This window comes from Halichoeres trimaculatus, unplaced genomic scaffold (genome assembly GCF_033239565.1).
Source record: "Halichoeres trimaculatus isolate MK-OKI-2021-1 unplaced genomic scaffold, fHalTri1.1 fHalTri1_scaffold_13, whole genome shotgun sequence".
Lineage (NCBI taxonomy): Eukaryota > Metazoa > Chordata > Actinopteri > Labriformes > Labridae > Halichoeres > Halichoeres trimaculatus.
Window position 1 is genome coordinate 21,262,233 of NW_027437191.1, and position 15,525 is coordinate 21,277,757.

Consider the following 15,525-nt stretch of genomic DNA (forward strand, 5'->3'; position numbering starts at 1 on the left):
AACACCAGCGCTCTCTCTGTGAAGATGCAACACTCCCTCTCCTGCCTGTCTCCTGGTGCGAATCCACAGTTGTGTGCTTTAAGTTGACCATGCAATTATACGTCAACTCTCTGGGCTACCAATACTAGAATCTGTGGTTGGTTAAACAAGTAATATGTTTAATAAACAGCTGCCCGCAATTAGTCTGAGTACTTCCTTTGCACGTATACCAAATGTTCGACCCTCTTATTGACATATTTCATTTTAGAAAATAAATAAGTAGTTATACAGCTGCACCGGGTCAACCCCACCAGAGTTTGGATGAATTGGGCTTGATTTTGACTTTTTTTCTTGTAGTGTATCATAACATACAAACTGCAATCTGCTCTATTGTACTGAATCATATAACACTAAATTATGTTGTTTTCTTGTTCTATCACATAGTTGTGTATCATGACTTTTCCGATCCTGTATGATACCAAATTGTATAAAACTGTATCTTATAAAATCATGTAAATCATATTATACTCTTATTGTATTATACTATTTTCGTACCTGAATACGAGTAGTAAAATCATGACTGAACCCCGTTCAGATTCATCCTTTTTTTCTTTTGTTACTTGGGGTTCAGTAATGATCAGGGGTGGCCAACCAGTCAGAGACCAAGAGCCACAAAAATGACCGTGGTACCACAAAGAGCCACGTTACACAAGGGGTCTTATGAACACACTTCCTCTCACACATAAATGAAATCACATAAATTGAAAATCAATACATTTCCAATTTTCAAAGCGAGATTTATTGTGTTTGTGTGTTTAGATTTGTACTAGAGAAGAGAAACTGAAACTTAAGTATCAAATCAGTATTGGCATCAGTATATCAATATTTTAGATTGATCGGTACACCGCTACTCATAACTTTATATATATTTTTATTAATGGATCAAGGGCCGCACACCGAAAGGCAAAGAACCACATGCGGCTCACGAGCCGCAGGTTGGCCACCCCTGGTATAGAAGACCTTCAGTCAATTTGGGCAAGAAAGTGGGAAAATTATATCTATGCAGTGAAACTTGACCAAATTAAAGTCCAACGGCACAGAATGCATTTATGTCTTTCTCTGTGGCTGCAGAATTCACTAGTTCTTAGTTTCAAGGTATTTTTTGCTTACTCCATATAGAAATCCTACGATTCCTTTTTTTCCAGGTTTCTTGTTTCTTGCTGTGTACAAACATCATAAAATCTCAACATCAGCATATCTACCTGGCAAATGTGTGATGCTGTAGAGTTTGTATTGTCTTTGTGTTCATTTTTTGGGTCATGCTTCCAGCCTCACAGCTCTATCTGATCCAGCAGAATTGTTGTCTTCATTATTATTCTCCTGGAGAAGTTGACTCGGCGTACAGAATATGGCTGACAAAGGCTATGAAAATTCACTGAAAGGCTAGATGCAGCATTCTTTAGAGGACATTCTCACATTGTAGCCGGCGTTGCCGTGTTCTGAATGCGGGTAATCAGGTTGTACTCTCATTCAGTGAAAAGCTCCCATGTATAGTCAGGCGCAGCAAAGAGCAAAGGGCTTGATTCTGTCTGCCAGGGACAGCCTGTCCTGATGCAGCTGGTCTCAAATTACTCTATTCTGCTGAACTGAGAAATGGATCACAGCTTTTTTTTTTTCATAGCTGCGTCACCTGTGCTCCTCCTGAACCACTGTGCTGTTAAATTCACCCTGTAAAAACCCACATCTCCCATATGAGTTTGGCTTTTGTGTGAAATTGAATTCACACAAGGATTTGCTCAAAAGAAATGATGATCAGAGACGTGTTGGTGAAGGGAAAGTTGTGATTAAAATTCAACTGGCAGAGTTTGATGACGTATAAAGGGGAAAAAATGGCTCTTCAGGGGATCAGTTGGTTTTAAAAGTTTTTTTATCCCCAATCCTTGGATTCATTTCATCTTGAAATCTCTTTTTTATGAAAAGCAAGGATTCCGTAAAGCTGATGGTATTTGGAGGACTTGATATGCATCATACACAATTAATGTGTTCTGAAGTTTTGTACATTTTCATAAAGATTATCTGGTTGCAGTGTCACAGTGGGATCTCATTTCTCGTTTTTTCTATGCGTTGCTTTACAAATGCAGAGAATTTCTTATGGAACATGCTTCTTTCTTGCCGGCGGCGTTTTATAAGACTTGAAATGGATTTTTAATGGGTAGCTTGTCTCTTCAAGGTGGCCTGGAAAGATTGTCCCTGCATACTGCCAGCAGTTCTCACCTGTGTATTGTGTACTCTAACTCTCACCTGCTTTCCAGTGAAGATAAGTATTTCCATTCTAATGCATCTGACTGTTTAATGAGTCACTTTTTCACACTGTGAAAGAAGCTTTTGGCAGGAAAAGGTTAATGTGTTCTTTCAGCATCTGTCTCCTTGACAGACATCTTCTCTGTCTCAAATAGCCCAGTTAAGCACCGACATGTCTGACAAATAAACAGCAAAATTGTAAACAACACTGTGACAAAGTAGTGATTCTTTTCCTTCTACCTCCACATTTTAGTGCAGCTCCCCTGAGACACACGCCAGTTTAACAGTAACATCACGGCCTGCCATCCGCCAAAACCGTGCCTCCTGATGGGCTTAGGAAAGGACAGCAAAATCAGCTGATCTGCCAAAAGGGAAACAAACTCTGAGTCTTGTTGTGAAGCCTTCTGTCAGGGCTCGGTTGATTTGAGCCACTAAGATGAAAAGAAGGAGAAAGAGTCCAATTATACCCTCAGGACTTCAGACAAACAGCAGCGCTCAACTTGGACTTTATTAGAGAAATTGGACTTTAGAAAGGCTTTCTCAATTTTCCCCCTTGAAGCCGTCTTCTGTCCCCAAACACTTCACCAGTCACTGATTTAAAAAGAGGGATCATATCCAGTCTTGGAAATTTTAAGAAAAGATCCACAGTATAGTTCCCTCCAATAACTGCAAGAGTCACAAGATATTGATTAGAAAACGGGGTACTTTATTCCCTGGCCAACCTGTGAGAACTAAGCAGAGAAAAGATAAATAGAGTACAATAAATCAGATGAAATCGCACTCATCATACATGTAGCTTCTGAGCTACACACTATCGGTCATGTCAAGTCCATGAAAAATAACACAAAAGGTTTCAAATCACATTGAGATCCCATAAGCTATGCATACAAAATGACATAAGATATTCAAATATGATATATTTTTTCAAATTTATGTATGTTAAATGAACCTGTAGCTTTATTGATCTTCTGTAGCGCTATCTTCTGAGGTGTTACTAGCAAAGATAAGTTCAGCATGAATGCTCTTCATAAAAAACAAATAGACGGGGCCTGGTTTTGATCCCCACAGCTGCATGGTGCTCATAATCTGGGCTGTTGTACTTGTACCTCCTGGGGTCATCATCACCTTCTGTTGAAGTTGGGACAATGGGATTATCATGACTTGGTCTGTTAAACTAGTTTTTCTTCAGGCAATAGATTAGTCTTAGGTGATTCCCTGCATTTTTAACTCCTGGATTCATATATTTAAGATACAACCATTTTTTGATGTCATAACCCATGACCATGATGTTCAGAGGCTGACGGTGCTAGCTCTGCAGGTGTTGGTCACATTCACTGAATCAATTTGACAGCGGCTATGTTAACATGCAGTTAGTAACCCTTTCATAAACAGAATATTAGCAATGACCCAGATGTGCACAGCCATGTAAACACCAGTAACGCTTTTTAAAAAACTGGACTATGCTCATATTCTGGCTTCAGAAAACCTGAAAATCACCCCTGGGTTACTTCTTTTCCAACCCCAATATTTTGGTCTTATATCATATATGTATAGGCCTTTCGGGATATCCCCATCAAAAGGAACTTTAGTTTGTTTTCTGCGCACGTTCTGTTCTTTTTAGTACAGGAAGTCCACCCTGCTATTTTGTTGTTGCTGCTGTTGCTATGGATCTAGGAAGAAGAAGCGATGTCCATTGCGCCATGAAGTTCTCCATGCGTCGAGATGTTGTCCGTACATTGCTGTTTTGATCAGAATACTATGTTAACAGAAATAACCCTGTTTGCTCACGCATGTGAAAGGGATATTATTCCCAATGTTTCAGAAACCTGATTATTGACCTTAACCGGAATATTGACTGCATGTAAATGTAGCCGGTGTTAACATGCAGACTCTTTAAGCTTGGGTTTAGTTATGAAAGTATTTAGACAAAAAATACACTCAGACTACTCTGAAAATGTTGTGATGACTATGGGCTTCTTTCTTTCGGAGTGGTCTGAGTTTAAATTTCTGTCTGTTTTGCTGATTTGCAAATTTGTCACTTTGCAACCCAACCATTAGGAATGGGTTTTTTTCCAATACAGTGACTTTTAATTTGGCGGAAGAACAAATTAAAAAACTTTAAATGAATGAAATATCAATGTTGTTTTCCAATTTCTGCTGCCCTGTATTTTGCTTAAAACTTACTTTGCAGAATCTACTTTATATTAGAAGTCCACTGTCATCATTTAGCTCTTTACCTTTTTCTTTATAATTATTCAACTAGATCTGTCTGCGTAAAAGGACCAGTCCTGCCAGTCTGATGCACCACTAATGATGTGTAAAGCTGTAGGATCTGATCTAAGACCTCCCCTGGAGCTCAGCTGCTCTCAGCCATGCCCCAGGACCAGACTGACTAAGCCCACACAATGGCCGCCTGTGCCTCATTAGGGCTAAAGTGCTCCAGGGGGGAACGGGGCTCAGGAATAAGTCTAAAACCCAAGGCTCACTGCACCCAGCACAGCACAAAGAGGCAGACAAAAAGGAGGAGTGGGCAGGGTCGCACACTCGTAGGAATGAAAGAGAACATCAGGTTGAATATTTCCTGATTATTCATAAAAAGGTGGAGTGTGTGACTTCAGAGGGAGGGAGGAACAAAGACAGTGAGGCTGATAAAAGAGGGGATCACTGGGAGTTTCACAGCACTAATGATCTCCCTGTGCTTTCTTCTGAACGTGCTGGACAGTGTTAGCCACGGCTAACCGGCCAATTAGACAGCAGGAGGACAACTCCTGCTCAGAGCCAACCTGTTGTGTCCCCTCTGGTTGAAAGATCTTCTCTGTTTGATCCTCTTAAGACTTTTTCCTCAGATTAAAGAAAACATACTTCTACTTTTTGATTGTGTGGGATTTGACAGGACTCCGACATTCAGGCTTTTCTTCTTGAGTGCAGTCTTCTTTTGGTTTCTGTAATGCACGATGAATCCCAAATGTAAGAGCAGCTATAACTCTCCCACTCACTTTTTTTCTTCTCCTCCCACTTTTTTAAAAATTTCCCTGAAGTTTCCACACGATTTCCATGACCCTGATTTCTGTCTCAGGACTTTTTTGTTGCTCTCTCCTGTCATGACATGAGGGGGAGGAGAGGGTCAAAGTCAGCTCTCTGAGCTCTTTACTGGTCTCTTTTAAGTGAAGAGTGTGCTGAGGATTATGATTACCTCTTTCCACGGTCTGTCTCCCTGAGACACTTGAGTATAATGGGGATAATTAGGTTATATGTCTCGCCTCCCGCTCCCCCTTCAAAACAAAAGCCCCTTTTTGAAGCCATCACGTGCAAACGGAAAGGCTGCGATGTCTACCTACGCATTATTCCTGGAGGTACAAGAGTTCGTTTATTGAAGACAGGAGGTTTTAGTGAAGTTGATGGTTCCCAAATCCACCCTGATTCAATCTGAGTAACAACTGCATTCAGAGCCATTTTGGAAAAAAATGTGCTGTCGGGTTTGTAACCTAAAGAAGTGTTTTCCTCAGGACTTGATAGTTATTTTTCACCATACTATGCCTCAGAGTGTCTGAACTGAGTGCATGTTGTTAAGAGTGCTGTTACTTTCACTGTCTCGCATGAGGTGCCGTATTTCTCTTTGAAACTTTAAAGTGAGTCTTTATGTACAGTTTTTTTTTTTTTTAAATACTTTTTTATTTAGTCCTTTTTTTCATTTAACATTGAAACAAAAACAGAGACATATAAAACACATAGAACATAAAATGTGCGGTACACCTTGGCTTAAACAACTTTATGTACAGTTTTAAGAATGGAAAACATAAAAAAAAGAATTAACTTATAACCTGAAGAGCAAAAATTGAATAGTAATTGTTTCAGAATCTTTCTGTTTATTTCAATCTAGTGGTAATCTCCAAGGGTCAGTTGTTCAAAGGTAATCTGTTTGGATTCAAGTTATCTGATTAAATTTTGAAAAATGGGTTTTTAAAAAAGGAAAGAAGGATTTTGAAATCTGATTAGATCTCGTAATCCAATCCTAGTTTTCATCTGGATCAAACCTCCAGTGTGTGTTCAAAACCTTTCAGTAGGATTTGGAATTTTTTGATCCTTAAAAACAGGATTATTCTGATCCCAACTGAGGCGAGATTTCAAGGTGGATTATAGGAAGAAAATGTAGTGAAAACTTGAAAATTAGCATGGTCCCTCTACTGTTTTGTTGGTTAGGAATGGTTGGATTGTACCTTTGGTGGTCAAACAAAGACTTGAGTCCGCTACAGCAGAAATGTGTGAAAGTTTCCTTAAGCAGAAATACAACTACAAACAAATACAACCTTCTCTCTTTACTTTACAAGAGGAAACTGTTTCACTTTTAGTCCAACACTTCTGGTTCTTCCTGAGTGAACATCAGCTGGTATAAATTTGTGAGCGCACACCAGTTCTGACAGCTTGTCAGCGCTTTGAACCAGCTGGTACTGATGGCATATTTATTACGCCTGATCCCTTTGTGTTACTGCTGGAGAGTCTCAGCAGGTATAAGGAGTGTATTGCTCTTTCAGTGAGGGTGTCATTCATCTCAAATCCATCTCTGTCTTATATTCTTCCAAAAGCTGGTCATCCCTTCAAACGACATCATCCCAGAGTTTAAAAGCTTCAAAGTTTCGGCCTTGTGGTACACGCTCTCTGTGTGTTATAGCTACAAATTAACTTGTCCCTTTGTTTGTGGCATTGATTAAGATACTTGCTGGTAACCTTGGCGGACATAGCAACGCTGCTGTTGCTCATTAGGACATGGGTTCACGTTGTTTCATTTGTGACTTGGCATTGTGTTAAGGAGCAGCAGGCAGCCTGTGGAGGTATAATTAGGTACATCAGAGGCACATAATGAAGCCACCAGTTTGATTGGAATGAACTTAGGTCTCTGGTTTGTTTAGTTTCCTTTTTTTTCTTTGCAAGGTGAACTCAGCGTGCTGCTCTTTACAAAGAGCATGAGGACTTAACAAAGAGAAAAGCTCTGGCCAATTAAATCAAAAGGTTGAATGGAAGTGTAGAAATCAAACTAATATGTTGTTTTGAAGTTATTTTGAAGCAGAACCAGCCAAAGAATCAGACTTAAGATGTAAGGATGAAGAGCTTATTGAGCTTTATGTTAATTAAAAGGCTATCTTGGGGTTTAGACTCAGGCTGTCAGACAATTCACTTTTATTCACTTAATTTGCAGCTTGATAAAAGATGTCGGCTTAGTGTTTCATGTTGCTCACAGTTGACACATAAGGCACTAGTCGTATTGTACTTACAGCCACTCTATCCAAACACATATAATTAAAATTAGTATGTTTTGAAAATCATGTTATAATTGCATCCCTTAAATTCACAGTGTTAACACGGCAGTTGGATAAAGTCAGTGAAGTCTCTGTGTTGTAACAGTTGATGGAAACTCTGGAGGATCACACTGAGGAAACAAAGGAGTCTGTGATTTTGGGCGTGGTCCATCCTTTTTAGCTCCCCTGTCAGAACCAACAGCAGGAAGGATCAGGGATTCTGTTGGATTTATTTGCCGCTCAATTTGAATTTCCTATTGTGTTTGCCAACTTGGTGATCCACTGGCTCTGTTGATCAAACAACAAGCATTTGGTGTGAAAGCTTTTGCTTTCTTTTGTGCTGTCCTGGATAGTCTTTAGGACTATAATGTTTTGTCAGCATGCCTGTTTATTTTTCCATTTAACTTTGGCAAACAAAGAGATGACAGTGACATTTGTACACAGACGCCTCATTTCATCTCCATTTGTTAAACTGGAAATGTTTGGACTCTTTAAAGTATGATCCAAAAGTGAGAACAAATCAACAGTCTGACCTCATACAAACAAGTTATTTTGCATACTTTAATTAAGCCCCAGTTAGATCAAACATTACACCATATGCTTAAATTGAGCTCATTTTTCCAAAATGAATCAGCCCGTGCAGAGAGAGCTGATTGCTTTAATCTGCAATTTGGCTTCAAATGATTTAGATGACGACTGTCCAGATGGGGTGTTTATGTTTAAACAGATCAGCTCATGCGGAATGAGAAATTTAACAGAAACAGAAACAACTCCCGGAGAAGATTGGTCCACACATTTCTCTGCCTCCACCCTCTACCGAGCAGAAATAGAGGTACCAGACAGATATAAGTCTAAAAGGTGACATGTAAGGGTCGTGCTCCAGCAGCCTGTTAAACCTTTGAGCTGAATTCACAGGCAGAGTGGAGTCAAATTAATACAAGTGAAATACTCATATCATGACCCATGCTGTAAGTCAGACCATTTTGACAGCTATTTTAACAGCCCAACAGTCTCTGCTCTGAAATGAATAAATCTCCCACCAGAGCTTGTTCATGGGTGAAAAAGTAATTTTCCACTAATATCCTGTCTGTGGAGTTTCTCTTTGGGTCCAACTAAATTTTACTTGTACTAAGACGAGTAGGCAATTTGAAAAGTCTAAGTAGGAAAAGTTACATCGTGGCCCCCACACTGTAATCCAGTCTTATCCCATTACAGCAAGAACATGGATCCAGGGCTCCAACTTGTAATTATTAAGCATGAAACCAAGGGAGAAAGAGAGTGTGTTTTTAGACTGCGTGACGGCACTGCTGTGACTGGTTCATATGTATGAGGTAGAATAATGACCAAAAACCCCAAATCAGGTGTCATATCCCTAATTTTGTCGGTTGGTCAATTTATTCAATATTCAAAGACTGGTGAAGGAGAAAGGCAAGCAGTAATGTTGACATGAAAGAAACTGAATCCAATACACCACCCACGTTTGGCACAATCAAAAAACACATGAAGTGCTGTTTTAGAAGACTTTCCAAAGCACCTGATTATTTTCTTGTGTTACCAGACAACATTTGTTAGACTTAAGAGGTTTTTGAGTGTTTAGGGTTATGGGTGGGAGAAAAAAAATGGAAGATTTATATACCAGGATATTTTGTTTGACGATATCAAAATCAAGATTTTTTTGTCAAAAAAAAAAAAATATTTTTTAAATTTTTGTTACTATTCATTTCGCTCTTTGTTTATAAACTGGATTGGAAAAAAGTTACCACTTCTCTCCTGCAGAGGGTGAAATGTTTCTCTCTGTCTTACATGATGTGCATTTTATGGGAAAATATGGCTCCTTATGTTGTCTGTAGACATCATCATCACTTTTTCACATGATCCGGTGTTTAAATAGCAAACTAAAATCACAAAAACCAGAAATATCGAAGAACAGCAATTCATATCATATTGGCACGCAAAAAATTGTAACAGAATTGAATTGCAAGAATAGCATATTGTCCCAGCCCTGTTAAAGGTAGGTTCCAAAGCTACTCATTTCAATAATTTTAGTGGAAATTCAAATCCCAACCAGCTTAACAGTCTAACAGTAAGAAAACACTGTAAAAGAAGGTTTGAGAGAAGATGACTAAAGCTTACATAGCTAGCACCACCATCCTTCAGCGAGTCGTCCACGGGTTTGTTCTAGGTAAACACTGCACTTAGTGGTTTAAAGGCTCAGAGTGAGAAACTGGAGTCTTCACTCAATGTACTTGGACTAATAAAGGCACTGTGAGTAGTTTATTTGCCTGTTTAAAGTCCATGGTTCAAATTGCGATTATCAGTGCCAAAATCAGGCATTTCTGAATGCTGTTTCTTAGTATCCATGGTCGGGTTCAATTTTCCTGGGAGAGCAAGAAACTGTATCAGTTGGCTAATTAAGAAAAAGATTCTGTCTTTTTTTCCTTGCAGGAAATAATTTCTGGCATTTGTTTTGTAGTTATAGTGGACACTTGCCAAAAGTAAAAAGACAGAAGAGCAGGAGATAGCTGCGTTAAATCACATGAAACTGCATACTATCAATTTAACATTTCCCTTTCTGAGCAACACAGAGTGATAAATGCCGTGTAAATGGTGCTGTATAGATAAAAATTGATTGATTGCTCCGGTTGAGTAGTTATATTTCAGTTTATCAGATACAGACGACATACAGCTTTAACAACATTTTCTAGATGATTACTGGCAAACTGTGTAGCAAGATGCCATTTGTCATCTGGGCTCGTTTACTTCTATGTAGATAAGCATTATAGCTTCATTGCAGTCAACACTCACAGCCAGTGACAGATGGCTGGATTGCTACTGAGATGCTACATTTGACCATAATTTTTTCTTCACTGATAAAAACATGAATAATTAGTTTAAACCACTTGAAATTCTGGGCAAACAAGGGTAAAGATGTTTATTAAGTAGACTGCACATCCTCAGTTACTACGGTCCATGCAGTGCTTCATCCATTCGTACTGCTGAGATGTATGTTAGGGCTGGGAAATGGACTTCGGTGTTTTTTTTTATTTAAGCCTTTTTTACACCTGCAGAGGCTGGCCAAGGATTAGTAAAGCTTTTTTGCTCATGTAAACAAACCACCTTACCCTTGGTGATGTATGTTGGTGGAAGATAGAGTAATCTTCTACAAGTAAAAGCTTTTTGTGTTGGTGCAAGGCAGCAAGGGACTCTGGGAAAAGAACATTGAAACAGAAAAGCAGTTATTGTTGGGAGCATTTTATTCAGAGTTGGAGGACTTTTTGTGGACTTATGTTAATACTTGTTTAAATTTAAAAGTGCCACTGATGTGCTCATCAGAGGTAGAAGTTGCTTGTTGTGATTTGTATATTTCCATACTAAGTAGTTGCACTGTTTAAAAAGGTTTTCTGTTATGTCTCAGACACCACACAAGATAAAAGGAGAAGTGGCTGCTTTGATAATATGCAGCAATTAGCAATTCTCTTTGGTGATCTTGCTTTCCTCAGACTCCATTAAAGATCCCATGCCTACACCTTGTTCCTTTATTAGAAGTGAGCACAACTAGTTCGCACATTAGAGGTAAAAGCAGTCATATTTTGTAGTGCTGAGTGGATCCCAAATCTCCAGTGTTGTTTCTCTTTGCCCCAAGCTGTTCAGTTTCAAAGTATTATAGCCATATTAAAAGCTGGAAATAAACTAATTAAATAAAACTTAAAGGCAACACTATTTGTCTGGAGGAATGTAAAATAAGCAGTGTGACGCTTAACGTATTAATAAACTACCACAGGGGTCTTAATTGTTCCAATGAAAACAACCTTGAGTGCTGTGACTGGAAAGAAAATGTTCTGTATGTTGAAGCAGTTTCACATGATGATTTGAAAATCATGCATTTACAGCTCACACCATATGTACTGTATTTGTTGTTTACATCCATTGGTCTGTATAAGCATTTATGCATAGAATTAAGAGTTAATGTATTTCTCAGAGTTACTTAATGAGCCATAAAGTTTCAGCATTTTATCATGTGAGTCTATGGGGATTGACTCTCTTTCAGAACAAGCATTGAGTGGCCAGTTAGGGTGTGACACTTTTCTACACTGGTCACTTTTCTTCATCTCCTGCTGTTTCTGCTTTGTCAGAAGCTACTATTGCATTGTAGAAAAACACAGTAAACTTCCAAATCTCTTTTCAGTTTGACTGTTTGCGTAATTGCTCTTAAATATTCAGTGTGTTGAAAAAAAAAAACTACATTGATGTGTGCCAAAGTTTACAGGGATTCAGGGATCTTAGGCCCCCTTTACACGACAACGTTTCATCTGAAAACACTAAAACGCTGTGAAAACGCAGTGAAAAAAATCTGCGTTTACATGGAAACGCTGATGGACTGAAAACGCTGTAGTAAGCATGCCAGGCCTTTAGATGGTGCTATAACTGTCTTGTCCAGAAGCCGCTTTTTGGGAGATCTCCACCGAAGTAGAGTTGAGCCGGTCATCTGGTGTATTGGGGAATGCCAAGTTAAAAAGTGGAGCAACAGATGCACAGTTTGTTGAAAGACAGTCAGCAGTTACAGCAGATTGAGCAGCACAAGCACAACACGGTAGATCGCAACAATTGTAACAATGGTATTGTTGTCCTGTTGAATGCACACGTGCGAGGTGGAGTGTGACGTCAGCATTTCCACTGAAAATGCTTACTGTTTACACCGCAATGGTGTCCGGAGCGTTACAGAAAAATCCCACTCTGGAGACCCTTTTCAAAAGTTTGCATTTTAGATCAGCTGAAACGCAACAAAACTTGCGTTTCACCCTAAAACCATTGTCATGCAAACGGCCCCTCGTAGTGAATTATTTTTCTAGTTTTTAGTTCATATGGTGTCCTTAAAGTCCTTCCTCATCAGCCTTCCTTTTGTCATAGCTTAATTCAAAACTAGTAAAATTAATCAGCATTATGAGCAGATGAAGAGATTCTGATATGAATTTGAAGTTGTAACACATTGAAGCAAATATTGATTAAGATCAGTCCATAAGTTTAAAAGAACAGTTTTGTACACAGCTTTAATTGTGAGACCCTTTGGATTGTGGTTGGTAACACTTCTATGGTCACTAATTCTTATGGTGTCCTTTTGGGGTGATTAACATTTAAGTTTTGATCTTAATTTTTTGACCAAGTAACAATCATTAATTAGTGTTGAACAGGACAACTGCAGAAATATTTATAACATTTCTGATATTCTGATCTCCTACTCTGGGCTTTCAACTTGACACACCTTTAAACTTAAATGGTACAAATGTCACAGCTTTTAGCATTGTTGATATTGTCGCTTATGGTTCACGTTCCTATATGGCAATTGGGAACTTGGGGATCAACTCATTACATTAAGACACACACAATTTTGTTTAGCCATGCATTTTTGCCACAGTGTCAACCGGCAGAGGTAAAATATGCTGGAACTCCTTACCATAAATTGATTTGATATGTGATCAAATTTGTCTTTGGTATTGTCTTTATAATTGAGAAACAATTGCAAATGTGATAGGTTTTGACCAATCAGAGCCAAGTATTCCACACACAAAGTTTAATTTCTGGCTTGATCTGACAGCTCCCTAACTGTTCGTCTTCTTCATCCCCAGGTACATGATGTTAATCAACGGTAAAAATGAGGTCTTCATGATCGACAGGGACAACACAGTCTTCCACATAGAGAACCTTGAGTTTCCTTTCCGGAAGGATCCACAAGTCCACTTGTCAAATACACTTCTGGATGGGGTGAGTCATTATTCTTCCTGCTATTTGTCTTATTTTTGGATTGTTATGTAATGTATAGGGCTGATATGCTATTCTTGCGATTCGGTTCTATTACAGTTTTTGGGGTGCCGATTGGAATTCAATTGCGATTCTTCGATATTTACGTTTTTTGCGATTTTTAGTTTTTTTTTTTCACTGGACCATGTGAAAAAGTTAAATGATGATGATCATTTCTACAGACTATATTAGGAACCATATTCTTCTTTCCAGTTTATAAACAAAGACTGAAATGAAGAATTTGAATTTGAAAAAAACAAAATGATTTTTTGACAGAGAATATCGATTTTGATATTGTCAAACAAAAAATCCTGATTTATCGATTTTCATTTTTTTCACCCACCCCTAGTAATTTACCATGCTGGATTTTCTTGTTGTTTCCAGAAAAACCAATGGGGGACCTGTTTCTCCCATGTCTGTATTCCTTGTTTCCAACTCCAACGATGTAGATTTCCCACCCTGCCTGTGCTTCCCAGTCTTGCAGATAATTGACATTCACTGCCAAACCTTAGGTGGAAAAAAACCTACCTGCAAGTCTTAGTTTGACAGGAGAGGCTGTCAAAGGTGACTGTGAGGAACATCATCGTCTTAGCCCTGCAGGAACAGCTGATGAAATGTTTGACAGTTTATTTCTGTTGTGGCTTCACTTTTCTGTTTCCTGTTGTAACGCTCACCAGTGTTCTCCCAGGGGTGGCAGCGGGGTCCTTGACTTATCCTCGCCCTGTAATACCGGGCTCAGACTTTTATTGGCATGTTTGTGCGGTTCATGTCACACAGGTCCCAGTTTATCCCAGTAGCAGGTGCACAAGTCTGAGTCATTATCACACTGCCTGACTGAAAGCAAAAGCAAGGAAATTACTGCATGGTCAGCTGAGGTTTGATTGTAAGTGTCTGGCACGCTTTGTGACTGCTGTGCCATTACTGGAAACGAAAGATAAGTTGCTGGTGGTGCTTGTTGTTGTTTTGCGCCTGGTCTTGTTTTTATGGATGGAGGATGCTTTATGTTGAATAGTCTTCTTCCTGGCTCAACAGTTGCGGAGTAATTCTGTGAATTTATTCTCCTCACTGAGACAGGATATCTAATTGCGGCGTATTTAGTGCTTCTTTGAAGGAGCGGTGCAGATGTATGTTTAGATTGCTGCCCGGTTTGTTTTGACGTGGGTTTGTTCATCTGTTGATGCTCCTGGCTGTCAGTTCAGAGAGGCTGTTTATGGTAAGGAGCCCTCTCTCCAAGCCCAGCTGTGTTGTCTGATATGTTTCATCTTTCGCCCAAAGGCTCTGTGCTTGTCTTTACATGCTGTTTTCTAGTACTGTTTTTAATTAGCTTTACATGCGCAATGAATGCTGAATGTAGATTGAATTCCTGGCGGCTTCCCTTGGACCCAGAAATGTATTCCTTCCCAGCTTCCTGTCTGTGCAATGGTTCAATACACCAGATGCATAATGATGGCAGCCTCCTGGAATGACATCATTTCTTTCCCCAGCACTCCTGAAGAGCAGTGCATGGCTCCTATCCTCTCCCCTGTGCTCTTTGCCAAACTTGGCAAGTGAGTGTTGATTTTCAAGTTCCATTTTCCTGCCAGATTAGAAACACAATCATTTGTGGCTCAAGGGATCTAAAATTCAACTCATTTCTTGTTGAGGAATTACAACAAAATGGCACAAATCACTACTGCTGATGCCAGCTGTGAAACACTGATTGTGACAATTGTGGAACCGCTGTTACCAAAGATGTTTTGAAGCAACTATTTTGCCAGAGGTTTAAACCAAATTTTTTATTCTGACTCAGTCTAAAGGCAAGGAAACTATTATAAAGCAGCCAAAATTTGATACATGATAAATGGATTTTACTTTACAAAGCACTTCCTTAGGTCTTTTGACCACTCAAAGCAAAAAAAAGAATTATTCCCTCACAGACAGTGGTTTTTTGATGTGATTGTGAGCCCATGTGGTGATGTCCACTACAGAGCTTTGACTTGAATGCTTAGCTGTCTGAGACAGCATTAGTTTTTGGTCTTGTCCCTTTTGTATAGAGGTTTTTCCAGATTCTCTGACTCCAAAAATGAAATCATGTTTTTTCACTTGTTCATGAGGAGCATTATTTTGAAATTGTAATTTTTTTTTTTGCTCATGCAGCCTCTCTCACAAAGTGGTA

General features: G+C 39.1%; 1 protein-coding gene across 1 annotated transcript in view; it reads left to right on the forward strand.

Moving 5' to 3' along the window:
* Positions 1 to 15,525, forward strand: part of rngtt (RNA guanylyltransferase and 5'-phosphatase) — a 102,967-nt gene that overhangs the window by 14,479 nt on the left and 72,963 nt on the right. Inside the window, exon 9 of the mRNA XM_074685864.1 lies at positions 13,199 to 13,334. Within this exon, the coding sequence (XP_074541965.1) occupies positions 13,199 to 13,334 (136 nt within the window). The remainder of the gene's footprint in view (positions 1 to 13,198; positions 13,335 to 15,525) is intronic.